The sequence below is a fragment of the Acyrthosiphon pisum genome, chromosome A1 (assembly GCF_005508785.2).
Source record: "Acyrthosiphon pisum isolate AL4f chromosome A1, pea_aphid_22Mar2018_4r6ur, whole genome shotgun sequence".
NCBI lineage: Eukaryota > Metazoa > Arthropoda > Insecta > Hemiptera > Aphididae > Acyrthosiphon > Acyrthosiphon pisum.
Genome location: NC_042494.1, coordinates 25,050,472 through 25,068,479, shown reverse-complemented (window position 1 = coordinate 25,068,479; position 18,008 = coordinate 25,050,472). Strand labels below are relative to the sequence as shown.

The 18,008-nt window shown below is 27.6% G+C and overlaps 1 protein-coding gene across 1 annotated transcript in view; it reads right to left on the bottom strand.

Moving 5' to 3' along the window:
* Positions 1–13,033: 13,033 nt before the first annotated feature.
* LOC100166279 overlaps positions 13,034–18,008 on the bottom strand; it is a 129,356-nt gene continuing 124,381 nt past the window's right edge. Inside the window, exons 4-7 of the mRNA XM_029486838.1 lie at positions 16,395–16,585; positions 15,904–16,047; positions 15,693–15,817; positions 13,034–13,784 (exon numbers count right to left, since the gene is read on the bottom strand). Of these exons, the coding sequence (XP_029342698.1) occupies positions 13,672–13,784; positions 15,693–15,817; positions 15,904–16,047; positions 16,395–16,585 (573 nt within the window). The 3' untranslated portion in view covers positions 13,034–13,671. The remainder of the gene's footprint in view (positions 13,785–15,692; positions 15,818–15,903; positions 16,048–16,394; positions 16,586–18,008) is intronic.

Here is an 18,008-nt window from a genome sequence, read left to right as displayed (position 1 = left end):
TATAAAATATAAATTATAAAACTATCGTTTATATGACTGTAGGTAAAACATAATTTCAAATCATTAAATAAAATTGTGTAGAGCAAAATAATAAAATAAAAACAAATTTAATGTGCAATTATAGAAAAATAAAAGTTTTTATTTGAATACAACTAAGAAAAATCACTTTTTGTATAGCTCCTTACAAGTATAATATTAATATTAAAATAATTAGATCAGAACAAAATTGTGTACGCAAATTATTATACACACATGTATATTTTGTTGCAGATCTCAGCGCTTCACGATCTAAATGTATAATGTATGTTTACCTAGCACAAATAGAAAATAACCTTAGACTTAACATTTTATTTTAAATGTACGACCAAAATTCAAACATTAAATATGTAGGGTGATCTTGCCCCCATTTTTTATTTTAATAATGCAGTTATTCAAAATCTGATTTTTTGAATTTTTAAATTTGTATAAAGATCATAATATTTTCACGTTTAGGAGTTTTTTTTTGTACTACTTAAGGAGTGTCTTATAGATGTACAGACATCTGTGCTTCAAGTGAGAACCCTCTTTTCTACTATAAATTATTTGGTGGATAATTTTTTTGAAAATTTTAACGTATCAAAAACAAAATTCGTACGAGTATTTTTTGAGTTATTTAACTTATTGGCTATATTGATACGAAAATATTATCAGTTCATTTGCCCGTAAAGCGGATACAATATTTAAATATTAATTTTACTTGTAAATTTTTACTTCCAATACCGTAATATTTTTTTCTGATTATTATAAAAATTTAAATGTGAGAAATAAAAAAAAAATCTGTATAATAAAAATAATAATAAGTAATAACAATAGGTAAACCAAATAATATAATTTAATATGTACATTCGTCTTGAACTTAATACTTTTTATTTTTATGATGATTATATTTATATGTTGTATTTTAATGTTGAACAATAAACGTAACACGGGAGATACCGAACAAAATAGAACCACGACAAGGGTATAGCTAAATTGCCTATCTATAACGCCGTGTAATCATACGATAATATTCAAATACACGAAGAAAAAAAACTAACGGCATTACAGAAAAAGATAAATGTCATACTTTTATATGGTATAAATACTAAACCTATAATTATAGACTATTACCCTTGGACTAAAAAATATAGTTATAGTATTCCGCATATAGTACATAAAGTTAAAAAAACTTGGAAACTATTTGTTCAAACTTCGATTTAAATTCATTAATATCATCAATAAAATCATCTGCTTAAAAATTATTTCTAGGTTAAAAGAGGGGTTCTAATTTCAAAAAAGTGGGCAAGTGGGTGTCGCTCTACTGTACCTACTGTACTAGTGTTACAAGTAGGTCATTGTATGGATGGTGTCAAATTATACCATGGTATTATAATATTATTGTATAAGAAAAAGATTCTGAGCGAAGACGGTCATTCAGCCTATGACATTACTAAGTATATTTGATGTTATATTATTGTGAATAAAGTAATTTATATATAACCTATTTACGTGGAACCTTGATTTAAATTTTCAATCCTTAGATATAAAATCTGAATATTTTATAAATTTTTAACTACAAAATATTTATTAAATTTTAAATTTGATAAATTCCGTCAAAATTCGAAATTTAAATGCTTATAAAAAAAAAATTGTGACTATATATTTTTAATATTTTTCAACTGCTATTATAACAATATATCAGGAGCCTTGTATTAAGTTTTCACGCATTTTTACCTAACAAATAACATTTTATTGACAATTATTATAGAAAAAAATATTTAAAACTGACAATGTCCGCTAACAGCTCAATAAAAATCAAAATATTTTCAAAATTGTATGGCGTATAAAAAATTAAAATATAAAAATTCGGTGAAATTTTCATGTATCTATATCAGTTATTTGTTTCTGAATTTCAACAAAATAACAAAATCACTATATGAGAATTCATGTATCCAATCTAGTAAAAATATAAACTTCAAACGCTTATAAAAATTTAATTTAATTTGCTTGTAGACATTATTTTTTGATAAAGGTGGGAAAACTTATGAGGGATCTTGTATTATTTTTAAAATCTTAGATTCAAATAGAAAATTTTTTATGAATTTCTAACTCAATATAATTTGCACATTTTCGTGAATTATACGTATTTTGTCAATATTTGAACTTTAAATGCTTATAAACAAAAATTGTGACTATGGATTTTTAATATTTTTCATTTGTCTTTGAAACTATATTAGAGTCTTCTATTAATATTTAAAATTTTATTGATATATTTTATAAAATTAAAAACTAAAAAAATTGGAAATTGAGAATTTCCGTAAACAGCTCAAAATAATTCAACATATTTTGAAAGTGTTATAATGTATAGAAAATGTTAATATAAACATTCAGTCGGTAATTTTTCTTAGAGTTGCACCAAAAACTGAAATCGATTTTAGGTAAAAATTTCCGTTTTTCTTTAATTATTCTTTTGTTTTTCACGTCGCATTTGTCACCCCAAAGTACAAACTAGATTCACTTTCCTATCAGAAAAGATACTGTTGAAGAAAATCCAAGTATTTTTACTGTCCTAAAAAGTGATGACAGACTCAAAAAAAAAATACAAATTATTGTAAAATCAATACATTTATCACTCTGCTCAGAATCTAAAATTCCAAAAATCAGTATTTCAATAAATATATTACTAAATGAAAAAATGGGAGTGAGCATGATGGGTGAATCACTTTGGTAAAACAATTGTTGTCAACTTTGGAAAAAAAAATTTTTTTCAACTTTACGGTAGGCAAACTAATTATTGTCAAGAACATCGCATATATTATAATATATTATAAACATTATTCAAATATTTAATATTTAATATATTATATTTTATTGTAACATATTTCCATAAAATCAATATACATTATTGTTATTAACTTATAGGTTAATATCAAAACGTACCTTGAAACAGTGTAAATAGAAATGTGTGTAATTATTTAAACAGTTTCATTATGAATAGAAAATAATAAATAATAATTTACGTAACTAAAAAATTTTAAATGACAAAAAAAAACTACTAAAATCAACAGGGATAAAACCTTTTTGGTATTTATCGTTTAGATATTCAATTTTGTGAAAAATTGAACTAGAGATATCTAAGAAAAAGAATTATGCTCATTCATATTATTCGATATTTTTTAATTGCTTTTAAAACTATTTATGATAAACCTTCTATTAAATTGTACAATATCTTAGCTTTAAGTAAAATGTATAAGTGTTGAATACGAATTAATTTGAGAAAGTTCATGGTTTTCGGTTATTTATTTTTGATGATTGTAAATTGCTGATTAAAATGTATCTAAATATTTTTTTAATTGTGTTGTGTATATAAAATTATATTTAAGTAATTCCCCTCAAGCAAGGAGTCAGTAGTGGGTGACTTCTTAATCCCGTCCATGTTTTTTTTTAAGTCTCTTATCACATATGTATTTATTATGCTAAGTACCTAGTATAAATTGTATATTTCTTATAAAAATAAAAATAATAAAAAAATATTTAATTAATAGTGTTATGTTTCAAATATCTATAATTTATGTTTGTCAATTACAATTTACAACAAAATAATGAAATAAAAATCGTCTGAAAAGAAATCACGATAATTTATGCTTGAATATCCAATTACGTTTACTATTAAATATTATTTGAAGTTTTAAATACTCATAAAAAATTTAATTAGGTTAACGATAAACTTTGTTTTTAAGCTCTACTTCTCTAATAAGAACAACTTTTGAGAAATGTATACATAATATAAAAGACAAAGTGTGATGAAAGTAGACTTGCAAAAAACTACGACACCACGCGCGCATCCTTAAGATTCCAACTGCAGATTGCCATTCCGATAAAAAGCATTGCAATTTTCAAATAAATTAGCATTTTTAATATGTAGGTTACAATAAATTAATCACAAGGTCAATCGTTTCAAATATTGATATATGTGGAATATTGAATAAATTTAGAAAATTGTACATAGAAATTTGTTGGTATGTTGCATGTTCCAGTGTAAGAAAACCAAATAATTTGTTTGTAGGTATATTATGCAACCAACGAAATCAACAAAAGCACCGCACATCCAAATGCATTGCAATTATCTTATATTCAATTAATCAAATAACATTAAATTTCGTTAAAAACAAAATAAATAACGCTTAGCTGTACTCGGGTGATATTTCAGGCTAATTCGGATAGTATTATATTATAAAAATTTAAAACCTTAGATAATCCTTTGATTTTATGCATTTTTAACTACCAAACAATTTACAATATTTCCATGTTAATTATTTTCAAATTACACTATTTTATATTATATTCCCGTCAATATTATAATTAATATTTGAGATTATTATGATATAATAAACCATCAACCATCACAACAAAACATATGAAGACAAATTAAAAACAAAATCATTTTTTATCACAAATTATATCTATTAGGTACATAATAATATATTATATTTGAAAATAAAGTTAAAATATTATTAAAATATTAAAATAATATGTTAAAAGAATATAGTTAAATATAAGTGCGTGTAATTAAAAATTGAAATTATGTGTCATATTTAGAATGTTACATTTCCCTATAGATTTTATATGTTATTTTTATCTTAATCTTTACAAACATATATACAATTTTATCCTTTATATTGCATCATACTCGCTTATACACATTATAAGAAACTCGCCCAAACACATTACTTTTATTTTGTGGGTAAAAAGGTAATTCGCCCAAACGCATGACGCCCTTACTTAGGGCCGGATCAAGTACGAAACATGCGCACTCCAGTATAGCCTCACTAGTATACCATCTAGAACACTACGTTATTTATTTCCGATAAAATCAAGTTATTGATGATAAATATTGTGAGGGCCCTTTGGACTGCTAGGCTCCAGGACCGGTAAACTCTTAATCCGGTCCTGGTCTTACTACTCTCACTGTGCCAGGGATCAGGCCCGGTGGCATTCGCGGCGGAGAAGGCGACGGTTTTCAATTGATTTAAATTTTAATGCAAGAATGTAAAACTTTATTGACCAGGAATAAATTAGGATTGTTCTTTAAAGACTTTGAGTACACAAGGAATACGTATAATGATTAACTATAACAGCGTAAAACGTGTAACAGGGATAATATGTATTTATCTAGAACGATTAATAAACTAAATTTATCGTGATCATTATAAAAATATATATTGTCATATACCTTTCATACCTTTTCATAATCATATTATGGACAATTTTGATTTTGAGCCTATATGGCTATATAGCCTATATAGGCTTTATTCCCAAATGTTTGGAATAGGGTGAAATGTAAATTCACAAAATGGAAGGCTGCGTTGAAATAAACCCTGTCCGTCGCCTGGACTGATTATACCAGTCGTGGAGGTGACCTAACCAGTAATAATCAACTTTGTTTTTTCATGTAATATTATAAGTTTCTAAGAATTGATATATGGAGGAATTTCCCCTACAAAAAAATTTAATCATACAAGCCACGTGCCTCGAGGGATTCGATCCTATTTATTTATTAAGTAAACATTATTAGTGGATAATTGCTATCTGTGTATTATAGTTAATTACTATTTTGAATAATAACAGCTGTTATTACGCCGATGCCCGATTGAATGTATTCTCTGAATTTATTAAAGTTGTTTACATAACACAAGTTAAGTAATAGTGACAACAATATTGAATACAATATTAATTTGTAGAAACATTTTTAACTAATTTTTATAAATTTAGTATTTATATTTGGTATTGTAAGTTGTCATAAACCAAGTGGTTAATTTATTAATTGAGTCGAACAAAAGAACACATAATGGACAAGAAAATATTATCAATATTCCGTATCTGATTATGAAAATTAAACTTAAATATTGCAAAAAAAATTTTAATCACAGCATATTCTCAATTTGAATCTCAAACATATGTATCTGTATTTATTCCTAAGTCTACTTTGTCACATTCTATAGACTTTCATAATACTGTTAACTTAGACAATTATATTGCAAAACAGCTGATTTATGATTCGTTTCATGAAATGTACCTATTTTGTTATTGCCGAACTTAGAATTTCTTTATTTTGGAAGGGGGTGGAGACAATTTATTACAACCCAGGGCGTGTATACATGCGCCACTGTCTATGAACATAACATAATATTATATAGGCATCTTGCAATCGGGGTCAGTTAAAGAAGTCAATTTCAAGCTTTTCAATCAAATTTCTTACTCATTGTCGCTAAACCACCTTGGTTAGTACCACGACTACCACGAATTAAGATATACAGGATACGGAACGGAAAGTTCTTATCAATGTTCTTCTGAAATAAGCACCTTCTCAGATTGCGGCTAGACTACTAGTGCTTTATAGGATTGTTTTGTTAACCGTTAACCTGTGAACTATTAGTTCCTTATTCTCCCGGTTAACACAACAATCCTATAAAGCGCTAGTAGTCTAGCTGCAACGTGAGAAGGTGCGGGTTTCACTTATCATAAGTTCGTTTCGTATCTTGTATATCTTCATTCGTGGTTGGTACCTACCTACCTATGTAAAAAATTAGCTACTACTCTATGATGATTTTCAAATTAAAACAATTAGCGAAAAGACTAATGTCCATAGGCGCAAATTGACTAAAAGTTTTGGGGGGACTCAAGCCCCCCTCCCCATAGGCTATATTTCTTAGTACCACAGCATATAAAAATTAGTACTAATTACTAGATTTTTAACTGGGGGGACTTGACCGACATTTGCAAGTCCCTACCCCCTATTGCGCCAATGTTTATGTCATGTACAAAAGGTTCGACGACAAGCTAAACCCAAATGTAAATGCTCTGCTTGCATCTAGCATATTCCCGACTAAATACGGCTGTAACTGACGCAGATATGAGAATGAGATATCATTATATCAAATAACCAATCTTGTAGGACTCAAATATAAATAACTTAACCACGTAAATGAGACTCCTACATAAAGACTCATCCATAAAGTAATTTCACATTTTTTATAATTTTTTTTAAATGCACTTATTGTGCCTGCAAAATGGTAGGTATAGAGTGTGAAATATAATAAACGCTGTATCTAAAACAAAAACAAAAATGAGTAAACAATTACAAGTATACTTTAATTTATTAGATTTAATAGGTACCTACCTAATTAATAAACCCAAATTTCAAGTTATATTTTATGATAAATATTACAAAAAAAAATTTGGCCAAGTCATGTTGTCTAGTATATTATATTATTCTGACACGTGAATAAATAAAAAAAAATATATAATAAAGCACTTGTTTCTTCTTCACTTGTTTTACATTATATTTGAAAACAAATAAAATAACATAACGTTTTTAAAAACAGTAAATACATTATCAGTCAGTTTCACCTAATCGGAAAATGGATTTTATCGTTCATAGATCTATATTATATTATTATACATCTATCGAATCTTAGATATCAATCCAAAACGTTTATTTGACTACCTCCGTGTAAAAATATTTATTAATTATTGGAGGATATTGAAAAAAAAAATTTGCAAACACGACGTACAGCTCTTTAGTCTTCAGTAATTATTACTGATCGTAACGATTTTAATGATATTTAAAACAATTTGAATACAGGTTTGTTTTAATTTAATATCCGTACGACGTAATTTAATTAAATTTATCAACATTGACGAAATCGAATCATTGCTGTTTTTTTTTTATTATTTTTGCGTGTGTGGCCTTATCGCGTAATATTTACACATTCAAACCCGTCGGTCGTGATAATAATACGTCTTATTTCCTAAATTATATCATTAATTTTCATAATCTATATTATAGCTATAACTGATATTAAATTAGTGTGCCGTGGCTACCATGTTATTTAGAAACTATAAAATAATTGGATTACCATAATTTTTAATGGCAGGTAGGTTCACTGCAACGCTGAGTATAATGACTAATGAATATAGACTATACAACCTGAATATTGATCACATTATTCTCTCGACTTCAATTTATTATGTACACGTCATATTTAAATTTGTTTGTTCAAAATTGCAAATTAATTTTCCCGATCAAAATATTTCACAGAAAGAAAGTATAATATTACACATTATAATAATACATCTGGTTAGATAATTAATAATGTATAGGTCGTAAATTATATAATTAAAAAGCATTACTGTCGTTGATCGAACTAGATTACATGTGCCATAATGCCACATACAACAAATCCTTCGACCGGAGTGGATTATTAAAGACAAAGATGTGAATGTCTATAATTTTGTACTGATAATTGCTTTAAAAAATGTTACGGGTTTTATTGATAAATTGTTATGATAAAGTATAGTTAATTCTATACCTACACATAATCAATAAGGTTTAGTTATTCTCATTTTGGTTTCTGAGAGAAGCGAAGGAGTTTTTAGAATTTTATATTAATTAGTATTTCAGATTCCACTATTTTTGGGTTGTTTTTTCGGTTTGGCTTATTATTTATTATTTATTATTTGCAAAAACACAATACAGGTAATACAGATTTTAAAAACAACTATACATTATTGTTTTTCGAGGGAGCTATAAAAAAAAGTTCAAAAATTAAATAATTTTAATTAGTAATTTAAATATAGTTTTTTTTTACATTTTGAGCGGAGTGAGGGATCTAGTGGTTTTACAATGGTGTTGAAATTTTTTTTTTTTTATCCTGCATACAAAATGTCTACCAGAAGGAGTGCTTTGATTTCTACATATCGTATCTTATCTTTTACCAAATTGGATCAAGATGGTACATTAGAGATGTCATTTTTTGATTTCCTCAATAGTTATTTAAAGCCATCGAAAAATTTTAAATGGAATTTTAATTTCTAACGCTTTTTTTATCACCATAGAAACGAATAAAAATAAAAATAACGATTTTAGTTATTTTGTTGTAATTTATAATATTAATTCAACCTACAGGCTACAATAAATTATAATAGCAATATAAAAAATATCTAGACTGCGACAAACCATCCCCGCTCAGAATCGTTTTTCGTATACAATGATATCATTGAATTCAAATTTAATACAATCCATTATACAGTGACCCACTTGTAACCTACTATACAGTAGAGCGACATGCGCTTACTCGCTTTTTTTAAATACCTATCCCAGTAGTTGTATGAACAATTATTGTAAAAACACTTAGTTATGAAAACAAGCATAGATGTATTTCATATCAATTTCTGATAAATATATGGACGAACCAAAATCTGCACGTAAGACTTTGAACATAGCCGATTTCTGCCAAAACCAAAATTCACTTTCCACGTTAATTTACGACTGTTAAAATCATAATCGTAAGACGTCACGTAACGTGTGTATACTTATGTATTATACGCGTAACTGTCAAGTGTCTTAACCTTATTTCTACATTACTTTATACATTTATACGGCTAACGGAAAAATAATAAACATAATTAAGTGATTTTTAAGAATTTGGGTTTAATTTTGAACTTAAATAGCTACCTATGTATGTAAAAACATTGTGACTAAATATTTTTAATAATTATTCATAGAGTTAATAATAATTGTGTGTTGCAACTATTGTGAGGAACCTTGCTGTATTCAATGCTTAATATTTTTTACTAGTTAACAACAATTTTATCACACAAATCAAAAATGTGTCTATTTAATTTAATAATTTAAATTTTTTCTTATCCATTTATTTGTCTAATTAATCATTTTCTACTCTTCTATTAGCTGCAATCATAATTCGAATGATATCCTATAACTTAATTCAAATGCTATCTTATAAGTTTTTTTATATTATGGCGGAAAAGGAAAATTTATAGTTTTGACGAAAAAGGGAATCAACTAATTTATGATTTGAAGGAAAAGGGAAAGGTATGTTTTTGGCGGAAACTGGTAACCTCCAAGACTTGTTCTATACCCAGAAACGTACTGGACCTTCAGAATCATCACACAGCTCCAATACATACTTAGCCGGACACTTTTTATTTATTTATTTACATACATTTTACAGTAATAGGAAAACACAATCGTGTCAATCACAGGCTTTAGTTCAAAACTATAATTAAATACTTTTTTTTTTTTTTAAATACCTGACTTTATTTTTAAAATTACCACTATCCAACCGCTCGAGCCTTTTGGTCGGGTTCCCGGGTAATACTGGTAAGGCTAGGTTATCCTGATGAGCCTGACGGTACCGAGTTTATTTTTAAGGTTGTGCTAGCTGAATTGATGCTCCTATATGTGGTCGTGGAGGGAGTGTTCAATTTGGTTAGATATTAGGTATTAGTGCAGCTCCGCCATGCACTAGTCCGTCTGGGTGGTCTGCTCTGATTATTTCATATCCATAAAATACTTACAATAATACTAAAGGCTAAAAACAAAAATATATTCTTGACATTGTATTAAAGATCGTAAAAATAGGTTTTCTAGCTGATGCTTGGAAATCAATAGTAGCATAGAAAATAAATCAATAGGCATAATATGCATTGGTATTAAAACTTAATGTTTTTGCTTATATTAAAACTTAATCATTTTTGTACCTAATATTATTATGTATTTTTAAGGTTTGTTAAACTTTTTTTTATTTTATTTTTAGGAGAAAATATACAAACAATATCATAAACATAATGAGTGTATGTGGGTTTACAAAAAAAAAGAACAAGAGTTACATAATTTAAGGAAAGAAACCACCCATTGATGACACTTTCAATTTGAGTATTTATTATAAACTAAAACAAACATGTATAATACAAATGTCAAATACACATTACAAAAGCAATTATTTTTAAATTTTATTTTAAAAACTAATTTTACTACGATTAATAATTATTGTTTGTTATATTCAAATTAAACTTCAATAAATATTTCACTTAAGTATTCGTTGATTATACGTAATTTTTTCAAAATGTAATACTATCACGTGTAAATTACTTAGGTAGGTTTCTAACATATTTCTCAAATACTTTTTTGATAAAATTGGTCAGGGCTTGGGCTTAAAAAAATCTTAAGATAAAAAAGATAAATTGAAATATCTCAAAATGTTTCTACTTTTTACCTTACTCTGTTATTTGTATTTTTAGCATTTTATATATTAAATATTATTATGTATATATACGATATTATATAAATACTAGTTTATAAATCCCTGACTCTTAGGCCTATAGGTTATAACAATATTTAGTGTTAAGACTTTGTTAATCATTGAAAAATAAGGATCACGTCCGCAAATATGATATAATATAGTATTAAGTTTTATTTAACATTATTATTAATATAATGTACCTGTGAAATGTTTATATTATTAATTAATAATCTATTTATTATCTTGTAAATTCAAACTAATCAGCTTAATCTGAAAATCGAAATCTATGTACCTATACATATACCTATTATTTTCTACAAATTTTAAAACACAAAGGTACTATAATATGTATATGTCGAGGTCTTGTATAGATAGCGTTTTTAGTGAAATTCAGACTTATTGATTGATACGTTTCGATACTTTCGATATGAGTACCAATTATTAAAAAATGTATAATAAAAGTCGGCGCTCAACCTATATAATACCTATATAGTTTCATAATTGTTTCGATCCAACGTTGTTGAGTAATTGATTATTATGGGCATAAAAAACCTCGTTACCTACCTATACCTACCGCGTATACCGATATTACAGTTATTAAATTATTAATGCACCGTGTACAGTGTACACATAATATATAATATTATAGACAACCATAATAATATAACATACTCGGATATTGGTGGTGTAATATTATTGTTGTTATTATTATTGTTATAACGTGTTATTACTTATTACTTATATTAATATTCGCCTGCACGACCAGCACCGTGTCTCTCCCTCTCTCGTGAGTAATTTTCTTTATAATTTCCGATTCAGAGTTTTTCGCACAGGTCGCGATGTGGGTCAATAAATTATACATAGATAGGTACCTGCTATATACCATACGATATTATTATACAGGTAAAGGTAAAGTACTCTGATATTATTACGATACGCACACATAATATTATCGTATCCACCATATTATAACGAAATATCGGACGCTAATTCAAGAAAATATATATATATAATACACATATTAGGTATGATAATATTATTATAATATGTGTACAAATATTATGTATAGTTACAAATAAGTAGGTGGGTATTGGTATATAATATATAATAATATGATATAGCGCCGGTCATTATATTATGACGTGTGTTGACATATTATTATAATATCGTCGTTATATTATATAAACCGATAAAAGTGGTATGATATTATGTACCTATATAATATTATAATATTATGAAGCCGCATTGCACTCTTGTACCTATTACTTACACCGTTCAAAACATAATATAGGTAATAATAATACAACATTGCGTTTTTAGGTTATTGTATTATGTAGGTACCTATATACTGTCTCAAACGCGGAGAATTAAACGCCCGACCAACTGTGAATAATGTGAATTTTCTTTAAATTATTTTTAAATATGATGTCACTGCATGGTTACCTACTAAGTGTTTTGTAGATAATAGACAGTGTCTATGATCGCTGGTACAGACAATTTTTTTTAATAAAAAAAATAGAGCCAAGTAGGTAATAAATATTATTCTGACGATAATATACGACGGTCAACCATCGCAACTATAGGTTCTACTTCTCTGTCGGTAATTGATATCAATAATCACTCCTTGTTATAGGTACCTAACATACGATATTGATGGTATCGACAAATAATCTATTATATATATTTATAACTAAATCTTCATAATTTCACCGTTGTTGCATGATAAAATTATATTTTATTTTCCATACACGATCGCTACAAAAATAGGTAGCTAAAAATTATTGAGTCGTTCGCATGAATTGGCTCAGACAGTTTTCAGTACAAATTATATATAGCATCAGTGTTATTAACCTAAACCATGCGAAATGTAAAAGGATTACTATGAAGCAAATCATAAAACGAACAACATGTTTTAATTATAATAATATTAAACAATTTTATTAGACGATTTTCATATAAATGAAGATTGACGGGACGGATAAAGAGGAACGTACGTGGTGGTAATAGAAATAAAACAATAATAAAATTACAGAAATGGAAATGTATGAATTTGGATATGTGTCTAAACATTTAAATATTATCTCAAAACGTATACTAAAATTATCAATAAAATAAAAATAAAAAAAAATAATAATAATAATATAATAAACGATTACACAGAGTTCATCTAAAAATACACTAAATAATATTTATATATTATGCTAAATATTATGTATATTATTATATACGGCACATTTTTTTAAATATATTTACAAAATAAATACATTTTTACATTTTTATCCTCATGCCTTCCGATTTGACCAAACATCATCATGTCATCATAGCTACGTACTATAGATGCGTCTTAAGGTGAACAGAATAAAATAAAATATAGTAGTGAATAATTTGAGCCTAATTACAACACGACGATATTTTATCGACAATTTTTAACAAGTTTTTTTTTTTTTTTTAGCCTTTTTAACACAAATATTTAATACAATTTTATTTTTTTATATAATTTATATATAATATAATATAATAATATGACATGCGACAATCTTTTTTTCGCTCAAACGGCGTTGACGACGGGTAACGGTGGAATGACGGTGACCTTTGGTTTGATTAACATTTGCGCTTTCTTCAGAGTGTAATCCCATCCTCTCCAGCGGAACCACACGATACCTAAGACAACAACGTAAGTCACATTATATTTCACGCATCTTGGTTTGTGTACCTACAGTAGATTGTGCATAACTGTTATTATTGTTATTAGTTTTTTTTTTTTTTATATATATAAATCTGTTAATTATAAAGCTCCGCATAACGCGATATGGTCACACTAGCTCGTACTTAATATACATTATATACTATTAATTATTATTATGTACAGCTATAACACACGTAGAACAATTAGAACGTCCATATAGTATAATATTACACAATATTTAATTTTCAACTACTAGGAAGCACCCAAATTCCTATATTATTCATTATTATCTTGTTGATGATGTATGCGTATAATTTTATTTTATTTTTTATCTGATCGAAATATTTATAATAATAATATCATCTTTATAACGGTTATGATTAATAATTCCAGACCAGTGATTACATTGGGTTGTCTGTATTGCTACTTTCTTAATTATTAACGAATATTATAAACTCTTATTATTATACAGTTGGTTTTAACTTATAACCGTATATATAGGAAATGGCTCTAATTAATCTAACTTCCACGCTTGTAAATCCCGACTGTACTAAAGTAAACAACCATGGTGTTGCAGTATACCGGTATATAACGGGAAATGCAGTTTATTTGAACTATTGTTGTTACCATTATTATTTTAAATTAGACGTATAATATTACGTGTGCGCATATTCGAAAGCACTTTAGATGGGTATAATGTAAAAATATAATAATTATATGCACAACAAGCCATTATTATTTATCTCGTCTGCAGCACTCGGTGCAAATGTAGGGAAACATCGAGAAGATTCTTCGGTGGTTCGGTCGGGTACAACTACTACCTATAGGTATATCAACGGTACAATTTATATTATTCGAACATACAATATTGCTATACTGTTAACAGTTTATTATGCGTTGGAAAAAGTAAGACGCTTCGGGTTTTTCACCGGTAAACGGTTACGGTGATAAAAATAATTAACAAATTTTAGAACTGCCCGTTTTTCCTATTTCCTCTTCCTAACAAATCTAAGTATGTCATCTCCCCGTACGACGGTTCAAAGTCCGTTGGCAATTTTCGCACCATATGCCATAAATTCAACCGGACTGTTTAATTTTAAAGTACAGTCGAATCCGCTTTTCAAAGATCTTCGAGGGACCTAGGGAATCAGATCGTTATATCCGGATGAAAAAATCATCTGCACGTGAAATATAAAACCGACCAAGTGTATGGATGCCAATTGTTTTATCCGAAATATCGTTATACATATGACTACGTAATAAGCAGATTCTACTGTATTATCTATTTGCTCGTCATCAAGGAAACCCTTAACCCACACCGGATGCGCAGACCCCTACTTAGTGGTGACTCCCCACTGGGGTGAGGGAGGGGCTAGGGGCCCATATATTACTGTAATATAGTCATAACGTTTGTTTTATAATAGAATCCGCTTATATCGTATAAAACGATTCCCAGTCATGTCACCCACTTGTTCGGTTTTATATCTCACGCACAGTACCTATGTTTTTGTTATCCGGATATAATTATCCGATTCTCTAAGTCCCTTGGAAATCGTTATAAGTGGATTAAACTGTGTATCAATCAACGTTTAATAATTACTTATAGACTTATGGTATAGTTTATTTATAATCTTAAAAAAATAATTAAATATATGAAAGCGATTTAGCAAAAAAAACCGAATTTATAATATTAAGAAGTATAGTTAAGAAATATAGTTGAGAAAAACTGCAAGTACCCCTATCTGAATTCAAATAATGAAGTACTTCAATTTATAGTTTTGATCGTTTTAAAGAGATATTTTTAAATCAACCTAATGTTCTTTTAGCAACGTTGGCTCGTGATTATTAAGCTGCCTATGTCTTCCCCTTTTTATTTTTGTTACCTTGTCTGGCTGTTAAATCTTGCGGATCATTTAAATACAATCCGTTGAGTCCTCTTCCACAAGACTTCCACCACCAACCTCCTTTTAACATCGATGCGCAGTTCAAGCTCGATCTATCGTTGTCTCTGTGGAGAAATAAATTAACAAAATAAAACGTGGTCGGGTATTTGGTAATACAGATGATTAAAAACAATATTATGTAGTCACAAACCTGTTGTACGTAGAGAATGGACTGTTGTTACTTCCGTACCACGGGTCATTCAGTGAATCTCCGGCGTTGCCCTCATATCCATCAATCTCTAACTTGTAATATTCAGATTCCGAGTAAATTTTGAAATGTGAATATTGAGCGTACCTATATGTATGAACAAAAAAACCGGAAGGCATTAATATAACACACGATACAACTAACCGATTGGAATTTAATATTCAGAATTTATAATTATGTGTGCCAAATTATTACATAATTTAAAACAAAAACATCCGATTAAATTGCGAAATTTTCGCATTCGACGATATTTATAATTTATTTAACGGTTTCATGTAAATATACATTTACATTTATTATTTTACTAAAGATTGATGGTTCGTAGTTTATAGTAGAACATGATATTATCACGATATCACGCAATGGTGTTTAAGCGCTAGTACAATTTATTAATAAGCTGATTTAAGCTTAAGGTTTATTAAAGAAAATATTACCTTCTATTTCCTTCGAAATCTTCCAACTCGATTCTTAGCATATATTCATCGTTACTGGTCAACATGTAAATGTTTTCATTTCCCATCCAAAACTCTTTTGTAGGGTCGCCAAATCCATTTTTATAATCGGTCCAATCCCTGTTGAAATTCTCACGTATCGGGTCACCAATGTCGTCTCTTCTTTGTATGACCTACAATGTAAATATAAATATATAATAATGTAATCGTTATTAAATAATAATTGTAATTATTTATATAAGCTAATAACTACTACAAATAACTAATAAGCTAGTAAAAATGTATTATAAAATAGTTAGCATTAAAAATATATTATAAATATTATATTATATATTCATGTGAATAATAATAATACACAATTTTATTTTATTACAAATAACATTTTTAGTGTAAATTATCATTATTTAAACCAAAACTCGAAGAACTTTTTGTAGGTATAAATCATATGATTGTATATAACATGGCTATAAAATATTATAATATATTTCAATAAAAACATTTTAATGTTATTTAGTCTTATACACTGCAGTTCATATGTGTTGAGTTGCTCGATTTTTTTGCCATTGGTAAAATAAATACAAATAATTTAGTTAGGACATTTTTTTTTTTTACAATTGATTAGAAAACAGAATACGATTGTTTAAAAAACCACATAAAAGCATAAACATAATGCTATTTTGTACTTGTTTTATTAAAATACTAATAAGGAAAAAAATTAACATTTTTATATTTCCTGACGTATCACAACCGTATCATAATATGGTCGTTATTTGGTTACAATAACTGTGCCACGATATCTCGAGGTTCCGACAAAATTCATCATAGTTATTATTAATTCGTAGTTTTCGCGGTGTTCTATAATTTACGATTTTGCAGAACTTCGGTATAATTCTAACGTGTCAGATGTTTGACGTTAATTTTATAATTGGTTGTTTATAGCGTGCGATAGAACTCGAGCATTCACGCGAATGCTATACGCAATAACATAAATTGCATATACGACCAATATAATACAGACCAGATGAGCGTTCATTGGTTGTAAGCATTTGACGCGTGAACTGATTTATTATACTTTCTCGATTATATATTATTTATACACACTTTGAAGTAAAAAATAAAATGTTCGAATACAGATTTTGATTTATTACACTCTGTCTACATGGGTTATACACTACTATGCAGCATTGCGCTATACATTATATTATTATTCGTCGTGGTGCATAATATAATAAGGAAAAAACAATTTACCCCGCTACACTTATTTCGACGATTATTTATAAACAATTATAAACTTATTTAATATGTATAACGCGTAGACCGTAATTCGATATTTCAAAGAAATTGCAAATGCTTTTGAAAAAAAAATAAATAAATAAAAACTGTTATTTCGTCCACATAATATTATAAATTATTATAATAACTCGTATAATATGATATACGTGTATACGAAAATAGGTGAAATATGCAAGGCGATTGTGTAGTGCGTATATTGTAATTACATTATATATTATGTAGGTACGTGAAATTAAATTAGCTGTAATTTGTCGGACATAGCATGGATCTATATAATAATAATAATAATAATATAATGTAATC